At 33.9% G+C, this 23,242-nt stretch overlaps 1 protein-coding gene across 1 annotated transcript in view; it reads right to left on the bottom strand.

The window, feature by feature from the left end:
* Positions 1-455: 455 nt before the first annotated feature.
* AP3B1 (adaptor related protein complex 3 subunit beta 1) overlaps positions 456-23,242 on the bottom strand; it is a 156,924-nt gene continuing 134,137 nt past the window's right edge. Inside the window, exons 25-27 of the mRNA XM_058865381.1 lie at positions 19,138-19,235; positions 13,857-13,995; positions 456-1,218 (exon numbers count right to left, since the gene is read on the bottom strand). Coding sequence (XP_058721364.1) covers positions 1,065-1,218; positions 13,857-13,995; positions 19,138-19,235 — 391 coding nt within the window. The 3' untranslated portion in view covers positions 456-1,064. The remainder of the gene's footprint in view (positions 1,219-13,856; positions 13,996-19,137; positions 19,236-23,242) is intronic.

Consider the following 23,242-nt stretch of genomic DNA (forward strand, 5'->3'; position numbering starts at 1 on the left):
GGTGGAAGGCTATTGGTCTTCTCTGGCCTAGTTCAGTTGATATGGCTGTGAATTTCTCTTTGCCTCAAGCCCTGGTTTACACAAAGTTGGGAAATGTTTCAATCTATTTTAGAAAAAAAACTTGAAATAAAGCTGAACTATTCATTAAGCTAGATGACAGTATTTGCCACAACAGTCTAATAATCAGTATTTCATTTAATACTCATTTGAACAATTCAATCAGTATTTTATGAGTAGGCCAATTTGAAAATAGGCAGTTGCTGGCATTGTTTATTAACAAAAATATAACTGCATAGCAGACAATTATTGCAGGAGCACAAACACTGGCTACTTTTGCAAGAACTGTTTACTGATGTAAGTAGTGTCCACCTCATTTGTATTTAGTTTAGTTAACCAGGTATATACAATACCAGCATGTCTGTTATCAATCTTCTACCAAAACAAGAAAGAGGGAGTCTCTGTTCATAGGCACTACTTTATTAGCATCTTAACAAAATATTTGAGAAAATGACAGTAGATAGGGACAATGCTCTCAATAGATGAGTTCAGGTTTACAAGCATTTCTAGAAAACAAACACCATTTCGCTGTACTTACTGTGTTTTCACACTTAAACCAAAATTCTCTCTGAACCACATACTTGTGTATGTTCCTAGAACCCACCTGCCATTTGAACTCAGTTTTCAAGCAGTGTGATTTCTCTTGAACTTTATTACCTAGTATTTGTCCACTATGGGGGGGGAGTGGAAACTGATGGGGAAGGAAGGTAGTGGGGGAAGGGAAGACAGAGGGAAGGACTAGGGTAGAACAAATGGGAAATACATTTAAAAGCGCAGATAACTGACAGTAAAATATATGTTCTTTGGTTAGCAAGCAGAAAAAAAGGAAAGGACTTGCATACATGATAGATACGCACTAGCATTCTAAAGCAGAAGACAAGAATGTCAAGAGTGTATTCTTTCCCCACTGCCAGATGGAAGGGCTATTATTATAAATGAAAGGCAGCAGTAGTGGATGCCAGGCACTTTTGTTGTGTGCCAGATTCTGAAGTCCAGATGTAAGCAGGTTACCCCTGGGACAGGACAGGCTTCAGCTCCCGCAGCAGAACAGAACCAATCACAGTTTTCTCAGTGTTTATGATGAGCTGTGCTGTAGAGCTCTCCTTCAGCTCCACTGTGACTAGCATCAGTGACCCACTGTGCACAGTCTTAGCTGCAAACCTGGAGGGAAAAGGAAAAATAAAAAAAGAAAATAGAAAAATCACTGAGAACCTTAAGGTCAAAGACTTCTAATGTTTCTTTCTGCAAGAGTTAAATGAGCTCAAATATAATAAAATACTTCTAAATTCATTAATGCTTTTCAGGGGATAAACCATAAAACCTACGATAAATTCTTCACACATAATTTATGTAAGTATTTTTGCATTTTAAAAGGCCAAAGAAGTATCACGCAAAATTTTGTATTTAGTAGTACAAGCTAAATATTATTTAAATATTTTTTTAATGTAAACACTGATTCTTCAGTTCACCTACAATATTCATACATACTTACAACCTAACTACAGCTGTATAGAATTTTCCAAGGATTTTCATTATTTGGTGCCCCAAAGACAATAGAACTATGTTAAATGTAATAGAACATATACAAAACGTCAAACTGTTGTACTTTCCGAGATGTGTCTCCTCTTGTAATCCTAGAAATTAATTCAAACTAGTCAAACTTATAAACATATGAAACAATCAGTTTGAAATGACAGTAACAGCAAGACAGAGTTATTCTATCTGTGAATTTATCTCTAGAACCATAAAAATGTGACCAATATTTTTAAACATTTTATAATTACTAAAAATCCTAGAAAGGAAATAAAAAACTACCAAGCAATCAGACAGACGAAAGTTAGGACTAATGCAGCATTACTAAATTCCAAGACATGAAGAACCCACTAATTACACGGAATTAAAAGCAAAACTAGCCTTTTAAGCACCACAATTGACTGAAAAGCCATTTTAGGCACAATGAACTTCTGTCAATCCTGTTAATTCATTCTGTGGGCAGAGCCAGGCCCAAGAGACAGGAAGCAAGAGGATGGCAACAGCGTCCATCTTTCCATCTTCCACAAGGAGCACAACATGCTTCCCCCCGCCCCCCATTCTCCCCTCCCCCCCCTTCTTGGTTACTTCTCTACAACAAAGTTGCTGCACATGGGCTTTTGAAAACACTAACAAGTGTAGAGCAGGTCTGTGACCCCGTCTGACCCCACTTTGCAGGGCCAATCTCCTCTCCTCTTTCTGAATGACACGTGTCTGAATCAGAGCCATCTGCCTCAATTTGCGCAACATCTTCAGTCACAATAGGACCCAGTTAGCCCTGACAACAGCTCACAATACAGAAAAATCAAACTGCTGCGCTAACAGCACGCTGTGGGCTATTCAAGAGCAAACCAACTGGTCAGTGTCTCCTGTCTGACAATCAGCATGGGCCTTGCAAATCGCCTACCCAAGCCCTTGGGGATCTGTTTAATTACCATCAACATAAAGGAGGGAGTTTATCAGGAGATACTCAAAAAACTTCACTCCAGACTTAATTAAAATATTAGCCACTTAAGCAGGAAGCAGGTTCTCTTTAAACGAGAAATAATTTCTGTCTTTTTTTTTTTTCTTTTTAAACTAAGCATATCAAAATCTCATAACACATTATACCAATTAAGGAAACATGGGGCACTTTTCTAATGTCACCCATCACAGGTCAATCTATTTCTTTTGTCTGGATTACAGATACATTCAAAGACCTCTCTTTTTAATAAGAGGTTATAAAACAATATGACTAGTACAAAAATTACCTACTTAGCTAGTTATATCAATGATTTCATCTATTTATGCTGCAATGTAGAAGATGACTATTTCTCTTGTTGACTTCGACAGGGGGATAATTATAGAAACAATAGTCTTATCAGTCACTTTATTTACTTAACAGTCGCGTCTTGGGACAACACAGAAGCAGATTATCTCTGAGTATGCACATAAATAGGTTGCTAGTTGGCACTCCTGCTGTGTTTCATAGCCCCAAGGCTTGATTTTACCCTCTTTTATCAAAAGCTGAAAGTGATACAAAGTCAGCGTTCTGGGAAAGCCAAGGTGGTCCAAAGCATGAGAGATGAGTTTTGTGATGATATTTTCACATGTGAATTTGCAAAATCACTTAGGGGATCAATAGTACTTTTCCATAGCCCTGAACAAACCACATAAAATCAATAAAATGCAAGTTTGCATGTGGTTTGCAAGATGCAAAGGGTCTGATACTCAGATAATTTTACACAAAGTGTTAATATGCATAACTAGCAGCAGCTAATAAGCTTCTATCAATGGTCATCTATATGGGATCTGGAATTGCTTGGTGAAGGAAGAATTATTTCTACTCGCAACAGGATGACTTATTTCATCATTAAAAAAGAATGTATGGAAGAGAGCCACTCAGTGGGTTTACAGCTGCTTTTGAACTTTGGAAACTAAAATCTGTTCCTTCAAATAGGGAGTATAATCTAGTTTCTAAGGAGAGTTATAAATACACTTGTATAATCTAAAACAGAATACAGTTTTATCAGGATGAAGCAATTTGCACTAGCAGTAAAACCAATGTGTCAGTTATTTAGATGTTTTAAATACACTGTCATTGAAGGATTTAGTTAATAGCTGTTTTTTCAACTAAATACATGCTGCTGCATTTATATGCTAACCCTTACCATAAACCCTCCAGGATTTTCCAAAAGGTTTGTTGTGTGCAACTAAATACCTTTAAAAGCCTAGAAAGCCACTAAAAAAATCTCACAGCAGCAAAACATTCATCACTAATAATATGTGTTCAGTCTTAGTAACTTTTTTTTTCTCCATGAGGTCAGTAATAATTTTTCATTTTGTAGATTAGAAGTTGAATTAAAAACAAACAAAAGTCACCAAACCAAACTAAACTGAAAAAGACAATAAACCAACAAGTAATCATTGCCTTTAATAAGCCTTGAAAACTGCACTGTGATACATTTACATCTAGGATGTACATTGATTGATTGTAGGTCCAAAAGAATGAATTTGTCCTGTAGACAACCCTTAACATAAGACACGAATTATGAGCATGGCTCTGTTGCAACAATGGATGCATCCATAAATATAAAATACCCCAAAGAAACAACAAAAACAAACTCAAAAAACCAAAGCACATGAGAATACATCCAGAAAACAGAACCAAATATTTACTAATAGCTTCAAGATGGCTGTTTCTGCAATGATACAGTATTTAATTCTGTGATAATATTGATTCTAAACCTGATTTTACATCGTTAAAATATTCAGGAACATTTGCAGCTGTTAATATTTTTCCCATTTAAAAAAAAATCAAGACAGATTAGAACAAAACAATGTGAGAAATATTTGCATATTCTGACTGTTTAATTTTTTTTTGTCAGTTAAATATTCTGAGCATATGTGACATGCAAAAAAAGAGAAGGAGCTAATACAATATTTTTATATAAATATAGTAACTATCAGTGGATAAGGAAATATACATTTAGAATTATAATCAACATCAATAAAGTACTATATATTTTTAGAAAGTAACTCAGTCTTTCAGGAGTTAAAAGTAAGTATATAGTCTCAGTCACTTCCCATGAAAATAAAATTTGTTCATCATAACTATACAGAAAAATTTGATATATAGTTGATAGAAAGAGAAAACACAGAGTATCAGATACTAGAATGAGACGGCATTTGCCAAACACTGACTTTGCAATGATGACTAGTCTGAATACAGACTGCTGGTAATCTTCTCTTTTTCTGTATACAAAATATAGCTACTATAAGGAGACACATTTGTATGGGGAAAGGCTATGAAAATTTCATGGCAGTGAATATACAGCAGCAGACGAACTCACTTAAAATCTGCTCTTTAAAATTCAATATTTGAAAAAGTAAATTTACACCTGAACACTCACTATCGGGATATTTACAGCAGAGCAGGGTTTGTTATGCATAATTCAACTGCATTAAAACACATTCTCTCTTGTCCGGTGCTTTTCTTCCTCCCTGACCTTCTATTCAAGCTAAATATTCTTCTTTTTCTCTTCTACTGCTTACCACAAAGAGTGACAAAGGCCCATGGAGGCTAAAACTTTTTTTTTCCTCCCCTCTTTCTTCAAATCTTGTACATGAAGCCTTCAATTACTGCCTGCTGAAGCAGACAGAATCCTATTAGTAAGGAAGACAATCAGAAGATGCAATGCCCTGCCCTAGCTGTAGAAAAATAATTAGTCCAAAGCTGACAAATGTGTAATCAAGTTATGCAATGAATATACTCAAAGGAGAAAAAAATACTGCTGTGAATTAGTCTTCAATTTGTAAATATAATAATGAATAACTACAAAGGACTTTCCAGCATGTCAACTGGTCAACAAAGATACTTACGCTTACAGTTTCAGTACTCTCAATCTTCCTATTGCTCTCATATATACAGATTTCACTTTATAAATAACAACTCATCTAAAAATTGGCTAAATTACTAATCTACTTGTATTCACTCTCTGGGTACGGCTTAGAATGTGAAAAGGAACTATTTGGTTATTAGTTCTGATCTGGGGATAGAGAAAGCTTAATACTAAAACTGTGAGGACAAATATACCAACAAAAAGAAGGAACTTAATCTGGTGATTTTAACATTGGTTACTACTAATACAATTTGATTACTGTTTACCTTAAAAATCATATTATGATAGTGTGACTTGCTTTTTTCCAGCATATTTAATGCTGGAAAAAATTTTAACACTATCTCTGAATAAATACCTAATTCATTAAAAGAATGTAATAATTTTCCAACATAATCTATTTTTTCAGAGTATAAAATAAAAAAAATGTAAAATAAATTGCAATCAAATGTACATATTTTTACCATTTTTAATTGTATTGCCAAAATATATTTTGAGTCTGTCCTCAGTTTCCTGTAAGCAGCTGCACTGTACCTCTAACAAAAATGCAGAAATGCAAGTGAGTCACCTGAACTTACTGCTCAATACATACCACTGCTCTACATGTTCAAAAAGATGCTGCATGAACTTTCTATCATCTTCCAAATTTATCATTAATCATTTATCATAGTTTAAAAATATCAGCATTTTTATATGTAGGTATTTATATCTCCCCAAAACTTCAATGAGCTAAAGGCTTGAATAAAAATATTTGGTCCTCCCATCCAGAAATTCTAATTGTAATACTCTATTTTATTTCCTCATACTTCACTCTTTTTTTTTTTTCTATAGAATTGGGCATTTAATATGATACATGCTTGAGAATTATACTCAGTCTATTTTAAAAACAGGCTATAAATTTTAATTTGCAGGAAAATTATTTAATTTCAAGAAAGCAGATTACCTTATAGAAAGATATTAAAATATTAAATATTAAATACTCAGAGATCTTTACAATCAAAGACAGTCTTCTGCTCAGTTAGTTCTTTAAGTGTTAAGCATCTTCTGTTTAAATAACTAGCTCAAAAGGCTCCTGTTTGTTTTTCAGAGAAAATGCTGCACATATTTATCACTTTATCCCATTCAGATACAAAAGCAGTGCTGTCCTCTAGTGGACAGCAAATAAGCTAGCCTAGAACAATCTGTTTTGATTAACTGCATAGCTAAAATGACTCACTCATATACTTTTAATGTTAAGACCAAATTTAATTTCCTAAAGTTATTTTAAAATTTTGCAATTTGTATATAAGCTCCTTAATACAATAATAAATTTACAGTGTTAAGGGCATTAAAATGATTCTGTGTGAAGGCATTCTCTTGATCAAGTATTTTGCACCAGTTAATGAAAATCTTCATATGATGATAACACATGAAAATAGTATTAGTATACACAGAGCCCTTTAGTTAGAAGAGAGAAAATGTCAAGATTACAGATTTGATTAGGCTTGATTAAGAAATAATTATAATAGGAAGAGTAATATAAGGAACTACAGAATGAGTACTTTCATACTTATAACATTGTTTTCTTTTCCTCTATTAATAAAAATATTAACCAAAGAATAGTTACTAAGCAGAAAAACTTCTAGTCCTGCCTGTTTAAAGAAATATAAATGGTTAGTCTACGCGGGCTTTTTAAAATTTTTTTCCTCTTTTTTTTTAAAAAAAAAAAAAAAAAAAAAAAGATAACAAAACAAAACTCAACCCCCCAAAATAGAAAGCCGGAATTACTTCCCTCATAAAGCATGAAAACATTAAGAGCTTACAACTTGTGGCTAAAATAAAGGCTGAAATAACTGTGGACATGGATATACTATTCCATTTAAAATTCTGTCTCCTGCAGGTAAAGACTACCAGAGAAGCTGTTTTGCCTAAGTTATTTAGCTCTCTAATTCCTACTTGAGAGATTAGGAAGCAAAATCAAAGCTGCATGCCTGTTACAAGTTTATTTATGCAGCTACCCACTGAAGCTTTCTAGAAGAGCAGAAAAGGAAGACTGAGCCCCACTGCTAAGGAACTACAGAAGCAAAACAGACTTAGGTAACTGCATCAAAGGCGGTACTTAGCAGGAGCAGAGGTTGACTTCACTTCCTTGGAGATCTCCAACGGGCTAACTGCTTAGTAAAACCTTAGAACAGGTGTGCTTGCACACAGAACAGAAAGGCTTTTAAGAAAGTCTTTGTGGATTTATAGACCTGTTTATCAGCTACTGACAACATATACTTGGATTCAAGTGAGTAACTATAAAGAATTTCTGTTTCCCAGAAATTTATACTTGGTGTTTATCCTCAATAGATAGGTATTTTCCTTTCTAGCAGACATGCTGGAAGCAGATGCAGTTGTTAGTTATGTTAAGCTGATGGGGTCTGATCACTAACTTTCTGCCTGAGAATTCTTCCAAATTTAGTGAAAATTGGAAGATGACATAAACAGAAAAATTTTCCAGGTGGACCCCTTTGGATGGATTTGGTTCAATACAAATGTACCTATACGCATGTGCAATTGCATACCTCTTCTCCCCACAATAAGTGTTGCTGGATTAAAAAGATATGGGGATAACTGATTACTAAGCACGACATTCTCTGATAATCAAAATTGTCTGTAAACAAAACCCTCTTTCCTTTGAGAATCAGTCTGCCAATATACTATAAATGGGACATGACAGGTTGCAAAATGATAAAAAGGGGTGAATACAACCAGACTGTCAGGCTGATTCATGGGGTAAGAAATAAAGGCTAGTGAAATGCAGGTCCTTGGATTTCTGTATTTTCTGTATTTTCAACATTTTATGCAAGTTGCTACATTTGGTCTTGTTTTCATATTATTCGGAGTATGAATTCTCACCCATTGCAGTGTATTTACTGTCACCATAAATTATTTGCATAACATCAGTATGTTTCTCATTTAGCTAAAGGATAGCAATACAAACCTCCACAAGACAGGTGGACAGTATTTTACATTTTGTTCAGTAATTGCTTATGCAAGAAATCAGATAGTTAAGGGTACACTAAGCAACAGCATACTGCATACAGCAAGCCCTGAAGAAGCTACCATATCTACATGATTCAGTGAAGTGTCCTTAAAAATGTAGGTCTCCGAAGCTGCACAGTCATTACATGCACTACTGTGCTTGAGCTAGTTAGACCTGCCCCAGCAATGAGCAGAAGTGCTGTTTCATGCTGCTTTGTTTAAAATTTAGCTTGCTTGCTGCTAATTCAGGTGCTATGACACCTCACTAAGAGATGAGAATCCTCCCTCTGCAAGACCTGGTCTTGTCTAGAAAGAAGAAATTGCTGTTACTATCGCCACTTTTGTGATTGTAATGGAGAAAGACACTAAAATTCCTATTTTAAAATGTGAAATGGCTGTTCTGAAACACTTAAAGAGCTTCGTTGTTGAAAGAGATTTGATCTTCTCCAAAACCTCAGATTGTCCCATATTGGGTTGTTGAAATTATAGAATTGACCATGTGAAATTTGAGGACTGAAATGAATGCTGTTGTGTGCCTCAGAGTGCAGGTCAATGCTTACAGCCATCCTGATAAACTGCATAATAGAGAGATATATATGACACCATGCTCAGCTTCTAATCTTTGTACTTCCTGTTTGCAACTGAGGATTCCTTCCAGAATACAACAGCAGCAACAGACTACTGCAATGGACTATTAAATAAGTTGAGGTTGACTAAATTTCATTCTTCATTATCCACCCTGCTGGCTTCAGAGTTTTATCTCACTGACTGATTGGGCAATGCACAGGTAGTCTTCAAGAATGAAAACAGAGGAAAAGATAATCTATCTTGCACCATTTTTAGAGCCACAGACATTAAAGTAAATAATATTCTGTAGTACAATGCATCCCATTTAAGAAATGCTTTGGGAAGTAGAAGGTAGAGAGGTAGGTAGTTGAAGACAACCTGATTCTCCATCCCATTGCACATTATACTCTAACATCAATGGAAGCACATGAGTATAGAACAAAATGAGAGTGAATAAGTAAATCCAGTTTGTGATCTTAGCTCTGAACAGATTTTTCTGCCATATGCTGCTGCCAACACTTTAAAAGCTTTGCACCATATATTTGTTGGTAGCATGAAAAAACACCTTCTATGTGTATTTCCATTACTTTTTTCCCTAAGCCAATTTAGCCTGAAACATCTCTCCTTCATGCATAGAGCGTTATGTAATAGTAGACAATATTTTGACACTTTCTAGAGGATTATAAGAGCATTCAAATCTTTTTAAGATTCAAGTCTGCAATTAGCCTTTTCATTCTATCACCATCTGTTATCTTTTGCTATATTCAAAGTGAAGCAGATGATGATTACCTATACTTGTAGGAGATGAAAATGAATAAAGGAGAAAGAGACCTCAGGAACTTCTAGAATACGCATCTGAGAAGAATAAGTAACACATGTTGAAAGTAACACTAACATGAAGGGCATTTCTGGGTAAATAAGGCTTGTGTCAGTTAAATAGAGTATGACTGAAAATCTTGAATTGACTAATGTCTTCATCTCATCATATTTTGAAATAGAAAAGCCTGGGTTTCTTTTTTGTTGTTGTATCTAAATCAATGGGTGTTACTGCCCAAGTAGAGACTAGGAGCTCAAGTGATGTTCTATAGAAGAATCAACTTTGAGGGAATAAATGTCCTCCATTATGTACCCTCTTATATTTGAGACAGAAAAATTCCTAATAGGCTTTCCTCAATGACAACAAACAGCAACAGACATACTTCAACAGAAAAGTACTTGCTCCCTAAAGGTAGTTTTTCAGAGTGATTTAATTCCCTGCAGGAACAAAAACTTTTCTTCTAGTGTCTTTGTCTTCAGATATTCAAATAGTGCCCTCAGATGTGGTCTGAACCAAAAGACAGAAGCCTGGTGCCTTAGCTGACTCTTTGAAATTACTTTATCAACATCAAGTAACAGTTCTTACAAGTTATGGATATTCCAACAATTAATCTAATTAGTCTTGTGAAAAAATATTTTAAGGAAAAAAAGGGTTCTTTTTTCTAAAGTTTCAAATATAAGAAAACACATTTCCCATTCAAGAAAATTTCTCTTTTAAAATGCATTTCACATTCTTGCTTCTAGTAGAATTAAATTTATTTAATTTATTCAATTTAAAATTAAAATAATGTTTCCACTTAGTAGCAAAAGCAAGAAAGATCAATAAATAAAATAGCTAAATCCTATTACGAACATACAAATGCACTGCATGTTGTCTTACAAGGCCCCATAATCTAAGCCCTTGGAAAAACTCAACTGAAGATCAGGTAACTATTCTAAAAGAAGTAAAATAGTACAGCAAATTTATTTTCAAATATATAAACATTAACCTGCAACTTTTTGCTCTGATATCTATGTCTGTATCTGTGTCTATCTATTGGCTACTAAGTTATAAATTTTTGCAGCTGTCACTTCAAATAAGAACGGGTCAGAAAAGACATTTTAAAGCAGAATAATCTATGTCACCTGGCATATTGTTCTACGTTCGTTTAACAGTTAAATTATTACATGGTAATTAAGTGCAGAAATTTAGTAGCCATATGATAAAGAGAAAAAAGAAATGAAAGTAAGAAAGGGTTGCTATATTGTGATATGCTCAGATATATAGCTAATGTATTTGACATTTGTTTTCATTTTTTCATTTTTCTTTGCTGACTGTATGCTACTGTGTTGATATATTTCAAGTATTTACCTTAAAATCTTCATTATGTTTGTTCTAAGTGTTTTTACTTGGTGCAGAAATAAAATCCTAATAGGGTTATTAATTTAAGGACTCATAATTGGATTCCACCAGCATGACAACATCTTCAGCATGAATGTGAATATGGTCAGACTGAAAGAAACCATGAAACACACCTGTTCATGTCCATTAGATACTCTTGCACTTATATTAAACTGTACAATTTCATTTTGAATGAATATATTGCATTACCAGGCAATACAATTTTTTTGGCATTAGCCATCATTAAGCAGTAATACTCAAGTTGGCGATGAACAGCTAATAGGTTAATATAATTTATGCTGCACAGTGCAGAATGCCAGTTAGAAAACAGTACTTCTTTTTCTGTTTAAAAAGGTATGTACTAGGCTCTTCCAAGAAGTCAGCTGAAGTAGTCCTCACAAGAACAGCATGATGAGCTAAAAGTTTTTGGATGCAATTTTTTTATCCAGTATCACTTACAATAAAAGACAAATGACAATCCTATAAAAAAAAATAGGAAATTAATTTTTAACATATTTTTATTGAATCTGTAACTGTTTAGACAAGATAAAAGGTGACTGTTTATTATCCTGAAATTGTGTGTCACATAAATAAAAGTCAAAATTCTTGTATCCATGAGACTTCTGCCAGAAGAGATTAAATTTTTGTTTCCTCTCATGACAGAGTTCATTTAATCCAAACATATGTTTATTTTGGATATATATATATATATAAAAGAACTATTTCAGTCATTTTTTTAGCATTTTGAAATGACTAATTATCTAATATTTATCTCAAATATTCATTCATGTGAATCTGAGATTTACTTTAATGATAAAGCATTACTGTTTAAAAGATGAACAGGTTCATCACAGTATCAATTAGGTAATATTCCTGCTCAGTAAAATCGAAGTGGAAATATGATTACATAATATCAGTGAACTCCATTTACTTATGACAAAATAGATGAAGGACTGTTTTCTAAATGCTTATCAACTGCTGGGCATTTCTTATAGGCCACTTAAATTGTTATTACCTATTTCTTTTGCTTGATGGATTATTCTATGGTCTGTTCTATAACTATTGTGGCAATAGTTATGAAAACATTGCATTTTGAATCTAAAAAATCAAAGAAGACTTCAGGATTCTCTGAAGCTCTCTGAATATGTCAGCTTGACCTGAACATGCCTTTAAGCACTGTCTCTGAAAGAGAGTACCCAACAACAAGCCCATCTTCAACTTATTTACTGTAGATTATAGGCTCTGTTGTAGAAAACTTCCTTTAAAAGAAACCAAAAGAGCAAAAGAAAACAACATCAAATTAGAAACTTATCTACAACTGGGAAAACTGTGGCTGATCTAGGAGCAAGGCTATTATTGTAGGGAGCCTTTTTGAGACTCAGTCAACAAAACAATCCATGCCTATGCGATAAGTCTCATGTGATAGACAGGGTAAAGATGGAGAGCACCTGTAGACAGAAGACACTTCAGTCTCTCTTGATTGACACTCTCACCTAGTCTTTGAATTAATGTTGAGAACACAGGCTATACAGATCCCTCAGGGATGCAACAAATGAGGACTCTTTCATGGAGGATCAGGTGTCAACAGTGACAAACATTTCAGTGCAATTGCACTAGCTGTGCCATGTTTTTATGGTGAAACAGAATTTTATCATTAACCGTATCAAATACATAGGAAAATCCAGCTGGGTTAACATTAATGCAATGCAATACAAATGCCCAGCAATGCAAAAGAGACTACATCCAACAATATCAGGTTATTAATCTTATGTAGGCTACAGCATTCTCAGCCTTTCAAACAGCCATCTCAGCAAAATTTCAAAGAAAGGCATTCTTTTCTTTAAAAGAAGATACTTTGCACTTATTGAATAGCAAAATTCAGGGGACTAGAGATAATTCAGAATTTAATGAATTTAGTTTTAGTAGATGGTAAGAGAGATGTATTCATTTTTTTATTTCAAGACCTGTTTAACCTGTTTGTTCCTGCCACAAGTGAGAAGCCATACAGATCCACAGGACTAAATATTTTGAGTGAATCACATTAAAAGCTGTCATTAACCAACAATTGCATCACTTTTGCTGACATTCTGTATCATAGTATTTGGATGAAATTGATTAATCCACAAGTAAAAACTGCAAATTTGACAGGGCCAATGACTTTCTGGGCTAATAATTGTTTTTTCTTGCAGATACATATATATAGGAATGTCAAAAAAAAAAAGTAGGAAAACAAGTTGCTCTTCAACAGATGATGAAACTGGAGCAGGCTACTTATTATGGGAAACAGAAACAAAAGTTAAAAAATCCCCAAAAACCTTCTTGAAAGTAATGTGCTCTAAAAGGCTACCTCTTCTCTCTGAAACAAAACAAGGGATGGATAATTTCCTTTAACTGCACAGTAAAGTCTAGACACTTCTATATACTCTCAAATAATGAGCTGCAGATTACTTAGGCTTCAGTTACTAGCTCCTTAGTATTATATACTACACTATAATTTGGTACCTTCTCCCTCAAAGGCATCAGTAATAAAATTTTCCCTAATATTATCAAATGTTGATGATTTTTGAACTAAAAAATTCATATAAAAAGACGGTCATACTTTGAATGACATATAATCTTACCTGACTATGTTATCTTGACCAGAAGGGACTACACCCAGGTTTGCTGCTTTCACTACTCTCTCAATTATTACAAGTCTAGTAGAGTTCTGTGGAGCAACAGCTATTGTAGCAGATGTCTCATTCATTCCTGTCAGCATTCCTGAAACATTAAGTATTTCATTATGAATACACTAAGATCTGCTTGCTTATTAAGCATTAAAACAAAACAGTAGACATCTAAATTAAAAAAAAATGCATTAAAACTTAATTCATTTATAGAGAAAACAATTTTATAAAGACTCACATAATTACCTTAGTTTAATGTCTTACTTGCAATGACCTGTTATCAGAAACAAATTAGTAATAGCTGAATAATGACATATGTGATACTAATACAACTGTGAAACCAAGGTAGTTATTTTCTCATAAAAAGCTTAATTTAAAATAAGAATGCAAATGCAGAAATTAAATATTAAGTAAGACTGATTTGGAAAGGTCCAGCTTAAGTAAGACCATACGCAAAGATCTTTTATAATCTTTCAATTATACATTTAAGTATAATTCCATATCCAACTGCTAAAAATTATCTTTAAATTCAGATAGTAGTAATTGCTTCAATTTAGTTAAGATAAAGTCAGTGCATTTGAAACTGGTAAATTCAGTTAGTATCCAGCTCTCTAAAATATCAACATAAACTATTTGGGTAAAATTATTTGAATATCACTACAAAATGGAACAGAAATGTAAAGATCCTATCCAAACATATGATGAAGAAAATGTAAAGAAGGATATGCCATTCAAGGATATTTTAATAAAACTTGCACTTTTCTATCAATATGCATTGTTTAGAAGAATGATGCTCATATTGATTAAAACACAACAGTAACTACAACACTGTGTGTGCCTTTTTACAGTATGTTCAGAAGCTGAAAACGCAGACAAACAAAGGAGCACGGTACTTCAGGCAGAAATATGAAGCGTCTGAAGCAACACTAACAATGAAAACAATGGAAAAGTCTCAAAAGGCCAGTGTTTTAGGGCTGCACATACAGTTATAACCCAGAAGAAACAGTAGTACCAAGATACTTAATAAGAGCAATTAAAACAATAAATCCAGTATTTTAATGCGCCGGAATGTGCTGCTATCACAGAATAAGAAATATGAAAGCAAAAATGGAACAGGTAATGAGTAAATAATAGGATATTTTTGAAGAGAAAAAAAAATAAGCATGCAACTTTTATAACAATCAGATTTATCTTGGGAGTAGAACATTCTGTTTAAATTGCTTAACTATTAGGCAAAAGCTTTACAAACTACATACACAGACTAAAACTGCTTTTAAGCAGAGCACAGGGACTGACATAACACTGCTGAGAGATGTGTGTACTTATTTAGGATTTAAACCTTCTCCATTAAGCTCTATTGAAGAGCAAATGCTGAATAAATGAATGCAACTATGTTTATGTTAAAAGCCTGTTTCCCGCAGCATGTAATTAAAGGAAATGTTGTACAAAGCCAGTACTTTTGTCAAGCTCCTGTAAATGGAAAGATGGATAGCACTCAGAGAAGTGAATGCATTGCTTCATATTTAACCTTAACACTCTTGTCATTAATGGTTTGTCTAACTTGTTCTATAAAAGACAAGGTACTGCTCCATTGAAGTAAAATTAAAAAAATCAACTAAACCATGCTTTTCAGAACAGAAGATTCATTATCGTCGACTAATGTATTGGCATAAAGCAAAGTAACATCCTATCAAGTAAGGCACACATTCAATCTGCTTTTTCACCCCCCTTTATTTTTAACTCATGCTGTTTTATTGTTATAGGCAATTTGTACCACTCAGCATGACAGTGTAAACTGAATCAAGATTAATTTACATGCAAAAGAACACTTAGGAGAGCAGCGTGGTAAGCAAATGTATTGTCTCGATTGCTGAGGTGGAAAAGAACCTGGAAATAAAAAAGGGTTCTCTAATTAAGGAGCATCAAATATGATTGCTTGGGGTAGTCAATGGCCAGAAAATAGTAAATGTCCAACCATTTAAAGAATTAGCATCTTGCTTGTTAGGAAAACAAATTTTTTATGTATAATTTTAATAAAATTAGGTAAACTATCTGTTTACTTAACCAAAATTGTGTTTTGTTGTTGGTTTGTTTTTTCAAAATGTGATTCAGGTATACACTTCTAAAATAAAAGGTGACAAAATTATTTAAAAACATGTCTCTTAAGAGAAAAAAAATCCTAAAGTAGCTTTAATTGCCTATTTTAAAAACACCATAATAAAAATTCTGATTAATATCCAGCTATAACAACCACATGACGCATTTAATATTGCTTGAAACATGAGAATCTAAGAAAACTCTAGCCTGAGCACAAAGTAGCAATTAGTCCGGGTTAACCACCTAATATGATGAAATAACTGTACATATTTTAAATAATAGGAGAAAATTAAATTGGAAAAATTACAGTGATGGGTAACAAGGTATGCTAGCCAGCAGACTAGCTCCATTCTGAAGTGAGGGAAGGAGAGTTTTGCTACTGAATTTTAAAAACAACAGACAAGTTGAAATCTGGATACAGAGTTCCCAATACTAAATTGTCCACTCATGCAGAATTTCTGCTAAGGCTACTCGACTTCTCATGGGAATGTGATGTAAAACAGGGTATAAAAATTCTGAGGCCTGAAGGATCAGAAAAAATATTTGAGCAAAAAGGTAAAGACTGTTTGACAATATTCTTTTAATCCACTCATTCCAAACTGTCAATCACAACAACCACTAACTCAGCTGCTTCTCTGGGGAACTACTTCAACAGAGGATTCCTGAGCTCCGGACGGAAGGAAAGGGGAGATGGTGCAGCAAAGCTAAGCATATCAAGCACAGCATGTGGACAAAACCAGCTTTTGAGGTTCTGCCACTACCACCAGATAGCCTTCACAGCCATGAATATTCAATAACCTGTCTGCCCCTCTCTCTTTATGCCATCAGGAAGAAAATGGACATATACAAATGAAACAGACAATGCAAAACAGCAGAGTATAATTGAGTAAAGATGTGTAGCAATGAATTGTCTTCTACATAGCAGTATAATACCAGCTACTTTCTCTTTAGCATTCTTATTAGGTTACACATGCAATTTAGATGTAAAAATCCTTAAAACCCATACATATTTTCATTCTCTCCCAGTGTTACCTTGCATTTCTAATATTCTCCTCATTCCTTCACTGTTTTTTACCTATCTGTTTTGGTTGCAAATAAAACCAGGCATCTCCAGATACAGGACTTGAAACATGTTCAAAACCAACCAAACAACCAACCAAGAAAAAAAAAAAGCAAAAAAAAAAAAGCATGAAAAATAAAAAAAAATTACATAAATCAGATTCATTTAGAGAATGATGGAGGCAAATTTAAATTAAATACAAAATGGAATAATATATACCAACTTCTAAATTGCCCTGCATTTATTATTGTAATTTGTATTTTTCATTTAGCAAGAACACAAAGTAATTCTTCCCATATGCTACCTGTTCCTAGATCTTTGTAATAAATACTAATGCAAAATGCAGAATTGAGACCTCTGTTAACAAGAATATTCTGATACAGCTGATATCCATAAGAAAAAAGGTGCAATAGGAAAGGATTTTTAAACCTGTAGTAAATTTGCCAGCCTGCAAAGTCCTGCATCAAAGAATGAATTCAGTAAGACAGAGAGAGCAATACAGAAATGCCAAGAGACCTTCATAGATTTACAAATACTTCATATAAACAAATTTTCAAATAGCTTTATTCAGAGTAGCCTTTCTGCTCTATTAAACATAGCAAACAGCTGCCAGATTTATTCAGACAAATAATCAACAACCATAGAAGTAAAATGGCAGAAGAAAAAGGAATTTTGGCAACAACTCCACAGAGGACCACAGCTATTCTCCAAGTACACTTCTTCTATGTGCTCATGGTTCTGTATGGCCAGTCAGGAGGAAAAAAAGCCCTCAGTCACAGTAAAGCATACAAAAACTCTATCAGAATATCACAAAGCAAGCAAACATAAAAACAGGGAAGGAAGAAGCACAGTAACCTGCCTTCTTTTCACTACAACCTCAGCTACAATTTTTAGAAGGGAACAGTTTAAAATAAATGTACTACAGCCTCGTTCAATCACTCACCTTGGTTTGCTGAGCAGGTATAAAGCAGAGAGGCAGGCTTTAGCCAGCAAAGGGTAAGAACAGCAAATAAGTATCAATTGGTTATGAAAACAAATCACAATCCTAACTTTCCACTGCAGCCAAAAGCTTAACTGCAAATGATCTAGACAGAATTTAAACTACTTTCTTACTAATTCAAAAACACAAAACGAAGAAAAGCTCAAATGCAATAACTAATAATACATAATGTTACTCATTGGTGTTCTTGACTGCTTGACGGATATACTGAGTTTCTGAGCCTTACACAGCAATGAGACAGGATCCCATGGGCATATTCTCATCTCAAATGTGAATAGACATACACATGTAAATCCCCATACATTGAGATAGATGAGTAAACACTACTACATTTGAGTGCATCCAAAATGTAACCACTTATATTTTAAAATATCCAAGAATCATATCTGAATTAAGGACAAGAGTATTGACTATTCCATTTAACATATGGTGAAACCTAAGCACAATTTTCTCTAATTATTTTTAATAAAATATTCAAGTCAATATAAAAGCTCTTATGGGGGTTTGTGTCTGGACTAGTATCAGATACTTACATTCTTTGAAAACAGGATTAGTAGAATGCAGTAGTATAAAAAACATGTCACCATTCTAAAACAGTATTCCAACAAGAGTTTTTTTTTATACATTAAGTGCTTGAAAGTGAAAACATTAAAATAATCTTCAAAGTAGCTGAGGAACAGGTACATTAATAGTATTGAAAATTAGTATTGGAATAAAGAATAGTAAAAACTGATGCAATACCAATGTATAAACAGTTTATTTCCTTGAGCTAGCATCCCAAGTTTCTGTTTTGCTGCTTGTAGGAAAGGCATTCACACTTCATGATGGGAAGCCAAAACTCATTGAGCCAAAAGACTGTTTTACGGTAAAGGGTGGGCTTTGACCCTTTAAAGACGGCATCATATCATGGCACATCCTTCTTAGGATATTTTTAAACTACTTATTATTGTCAGAGTGAATACTACCAGCAGCTAACTCAACCACCTACAACTGGAAGCACTTTCTGTATGCTTGGAAATTTAAAGGCATGCAGTCCTCTTCCCACCCAAGTATATTTACTGAAGCTGTTGATTTCTCACCTTGTTCCTTCTTAAAATCTTTCTCTGACATAGTGACAGGCAAGAGCAGTTCTCCAACAGGGGGTTGAATGTTAACATTGAAATGATCATCCTTTGTGCTAGGAAAGAGAAATGACAGAGGATCAACCAAGTGCTTCAACACAGATTAATATACATGTATCAGTTCCACATTTTCTGTGAAATCATTAAAAAGTGTAAAAACTACCTGTATGATTTCCACCTTATCAATTTGAAAGCTGTCTAATTTCTTACATTAATAAAGCTGATCCATTTGCTCCAGTACAAATGTGGTAGGCATAGTCTAGTATTTCTGAAAATGTAACTTTTACTCATATCAAAGTTTATTTGTGATCTACAAAGCATCACACTCAATCTAAATGCTTGCAAAGAACAAATTATTGTGCATTTCACAAATCCTTTGAGGGAACTGTTACATGTCCTGTCATCAGCTACAGCTGTCCTAAAAATAGGGCTAAACATAGAAAAGATATAATTCCAGACAAAAGGATAATATTGTCCCAAGAAAAACCCACAAATAAGCCAAACAAAAAATACAGTAGTAAAGAAAAAATATTTTTGACAACTTCAATTTTACAGTATTTGGTATATTTAAACAAAACCACACAGCATACTGGCTAATGTAAAAGCACACTCGAAAACTGCAGAACTTGAGGCCATTTTCTTAATGGCAGAGTTAAAAAATACTACCACTAGAAACACAATATATTACACATTCTCCTCAAGAAATAAATATTATATACTGAACTTCCTCTCCCCATCCATTCAATTATCGAAGTTTCCAACTATTTTGTCTAAGATTTCTTCAAGGATACAGAAACTCAAGAAACATTCACTCTGCTATGTTTCATTGACTAACTGTACCATAAGGGATTTGCCTAGCAATTCAGGATCAGTACATCCAGTCAGAATCTTTGTTAATGCTTTAAGGCCTGAGAAACTTTTAGAAAAGAACACTTTCCTATTTTTTTTTTTCCTAATGTACCAAATAGTCAATATATATTGATTGGTGATATGCCTCAGATATCTTACTTAAATATAACGATACAACCATTAGAATGGAAAATACATTTCATCCATTAACATCCATGTTATTTAAATTAACCTAAAACGTGCTACTGACTTTTCATGACTCTGCAGCTTCCAAGTTCTGAAGCAAAATGGACTGATGGAAAGCAAACAGCACTATAGATCAATAGTATAGAAAACATGTATCTCCCTCCTAAAGATGCAAGACAAGCCACCTGGAAACAGAAAAGCATTTTACAGTCCCTTTACTCAAAATTCTAATACTGACTGTAATTACCCATTTTCCAAAGGAAATTATTAGGAACCAGTACATTCTTACTTTCTAGCTTCTGATGTGTTACAATTATGACTAAGAGTGCAGTCTCAAATATGGCCTGTTCAAAATAAAACTGGACACTTATGCTAACTTTTTTGAGAACTACTATTTAGTAAACATACAGGGGAACAATGCTTTCAAACTTCCTAGTACTTCCTTTATAAAAAAATCATTAAGTGCTGCTTTTAAAAGCTAACAAATTCAAACTTTTTCCCCCTTTACACTTTTTCCCCCTGTACTATTTAAATGCCATCCATCTCTAAAGTCATTATTATAATGAAAGAGCAGGGATTGTTTGATTGTCTAGCCTGATTAAGTGCACAGTAAAATAAGCAAGAAGTATTTTTTTCTTTAATTTTTTCTTTGAAAAGTGATTAAGAACTCAATCAGCTTAAGAGCTGATGGAAGAGTCTTTAATCAACTGCCTCATTAATTTTTTGCTGTTCATAACTACTACTTGGACTATAAGACTAACACTTAGAACAATACCTTCACTGACACTGTTCAACTAATTGTTCAACCAATGTTATGTTTCATATTTAAACAAGATGTGCTGTACATAATTCAGCATGAAACAGATAAACCATTTCACATACAATGATTTATGTCCTACATTGACTGGAGAGATGCCATTTGTACATAAACTTGACTTACAACATCAATTATTAGATTGCTTTAATGCTTATAACAATATTTCCACACTAAGAAGGAATAAAAGCATGAGTACAGCTTGGGTCTTTTATGCCTGTAACTGCTCAAGAGGACCACTTGACATCTTTGCTGTTAACAAACATTCCACTTCCATTTCCTCTAGTGAATAAATACCTAATACATATTCTTTGATAAAACATGAACTCTTCATAACCTACAAGCAGAAATTCTGATTGCTAGTTGTTCTTCAAAACCACTTTGTTCCTAATTTCACTTTAGTCAGCACCTGGGTTACTTTGCATTACTTTAATTCCAGTGTGCTTCAGTAAATTTCTTTCTCAGCTACAGAAAATCGTCCTTCCTTATAGATTCTCTTTATCAGACACTTCACAGATTAAATATACAGCTTTTGTTTATTGATCTGCCTCTTTTTTATTACATCTTTATGTTAGAGAGCTCATAACATCTAATTTAACAAAAGTTACTTCATAATTCCATAGAACCACAATACAATTCAAAAGGGGCATTAGAAAGCACCTGGTTTCTACCTCCTGCTTAAGTGAGGGTCACCTTAGCTCACTTTGCTCATGGTCTTGTCTGTTTGAGCTCTAAGTATCTGCAAAGATGGAGATTTCATCAGATACCTAATGGAGAAGTTTGAGAATAAAACTGAGGCTTGGAATACAACTACTTAACTTCCACCAATACCTAGTGAACTGAATTTCAGTGTATTTAACTAATTCATTTATATTTTCAAGACTACAGTTAATATAAATGATGCTTAAACAAAAAATTATGTTAACTTTTAAAAATCTGCTGGACAACTAGTTTAACCTGCACTGAAGCATCTCTCAGGTGGTGTTGCTTTAACTTTCCTGGAAGATCAAGGCGATGAAGCTTACTGGGAAAAATACCTGAAGTTTCTCAGGCCAACAGAACATGTTTTTTGATTTCAAAAATTAAAGACTGCATTTTCTGGTATTAGCATGTGCACTTGTTAAGTTACAGCCTTAGAGGAACGTGAATACTTAATGAGAAGTTCTTAGAGGGAAGCTCTGAAAGGATCAAACAGTTGAGGATGTCTGACAACAGTACCTTGCCTACAGTAGCTTGAAAAATCTGTTATGTATTTAATTGTGAACTATGGGCAAATAATATTAGAGATTTGTTACTCTTATTTCTTAAAAACTGTTGAATTGTACATATTGTATTTTTAAAAGACTTACATCACTTTCATGATTCAATTCCAAGTATCACACGAATTTATCTTCTGATGCACACATCAAGATGAACAAATGAGAGACAATAATGCTCCCACAGGAACAAAGGGAGACTTAGTAGCTCCACAATAAATGACACTGCAAGACTAACATTCAACCCTTCAGAAGATGCACAGTTTAAAGACTTCTGTAGATGTCTGCAGATGGAATGGGAATAGCTAGCACCTGTCATTTGAAACACTTGGCTATTCCCACTGTCTTCTCTCAGTTTGGTTGATTTTCCTTTAAAGAATTGGCTCTGAAGAGTTCCTGGTGAAAAAGTTTTCTACCATAACAAAAGACTTGAGAACAATGATAGTAAAATCTTCTTTAAAACTGAAGTAAATTATACTAATACTTGTGAATGAGTTCTTTTGAAATTCCACATTAGCAGTGGTTAAAGTCTTAACCTCCAAGGTTTTTAATAAATTAATATTCTAATCAGACTAGGAATATTCTTCTTGCTCGTTATACTATCCTTTTTTATTTCACTCCCAGCAGCAGCTTGTTCAGAACATATCTATCCCAAACCAGCCTACTATTTTTGTCTTGTAGTCATAAAAAACTCCACAAATATTAAAAGAAAGAACATAAGAGGAAGAGCAACACTAAGAGAATAAAGAGAATAAAGTTCCTGCAAAACAAAACACAGAATGGAGAAGCATAGGAAATTTGATTCATAGTCTTCCTGAAGAAAGGAAAGGACTGCATCCTGCTTCTAGGAGACAAAAAGGCCAAACAATAGAACAAATGAAAGCAGTTGTTCATGTCCAGCCTTGTTTTTTTCCAGGTCAGTTATTTATCTGGGCATAATTGTGTTCTGGAATAGGGC

This window comes from Poecile atricapillus, chromosome Z (genome assembly GCF_030490865.1).
Source record: "Poecile atricapillus isolate bPoeAtr1 chromosome Z, bPoeAtr1.hap1, whole genome shotgun sequence".
Lineage (NCBI taxonomy): Eukaryota > Metazoa > Chordata > Aves > Passeriformes > Paridae > Poecile > Poecile atricapillus.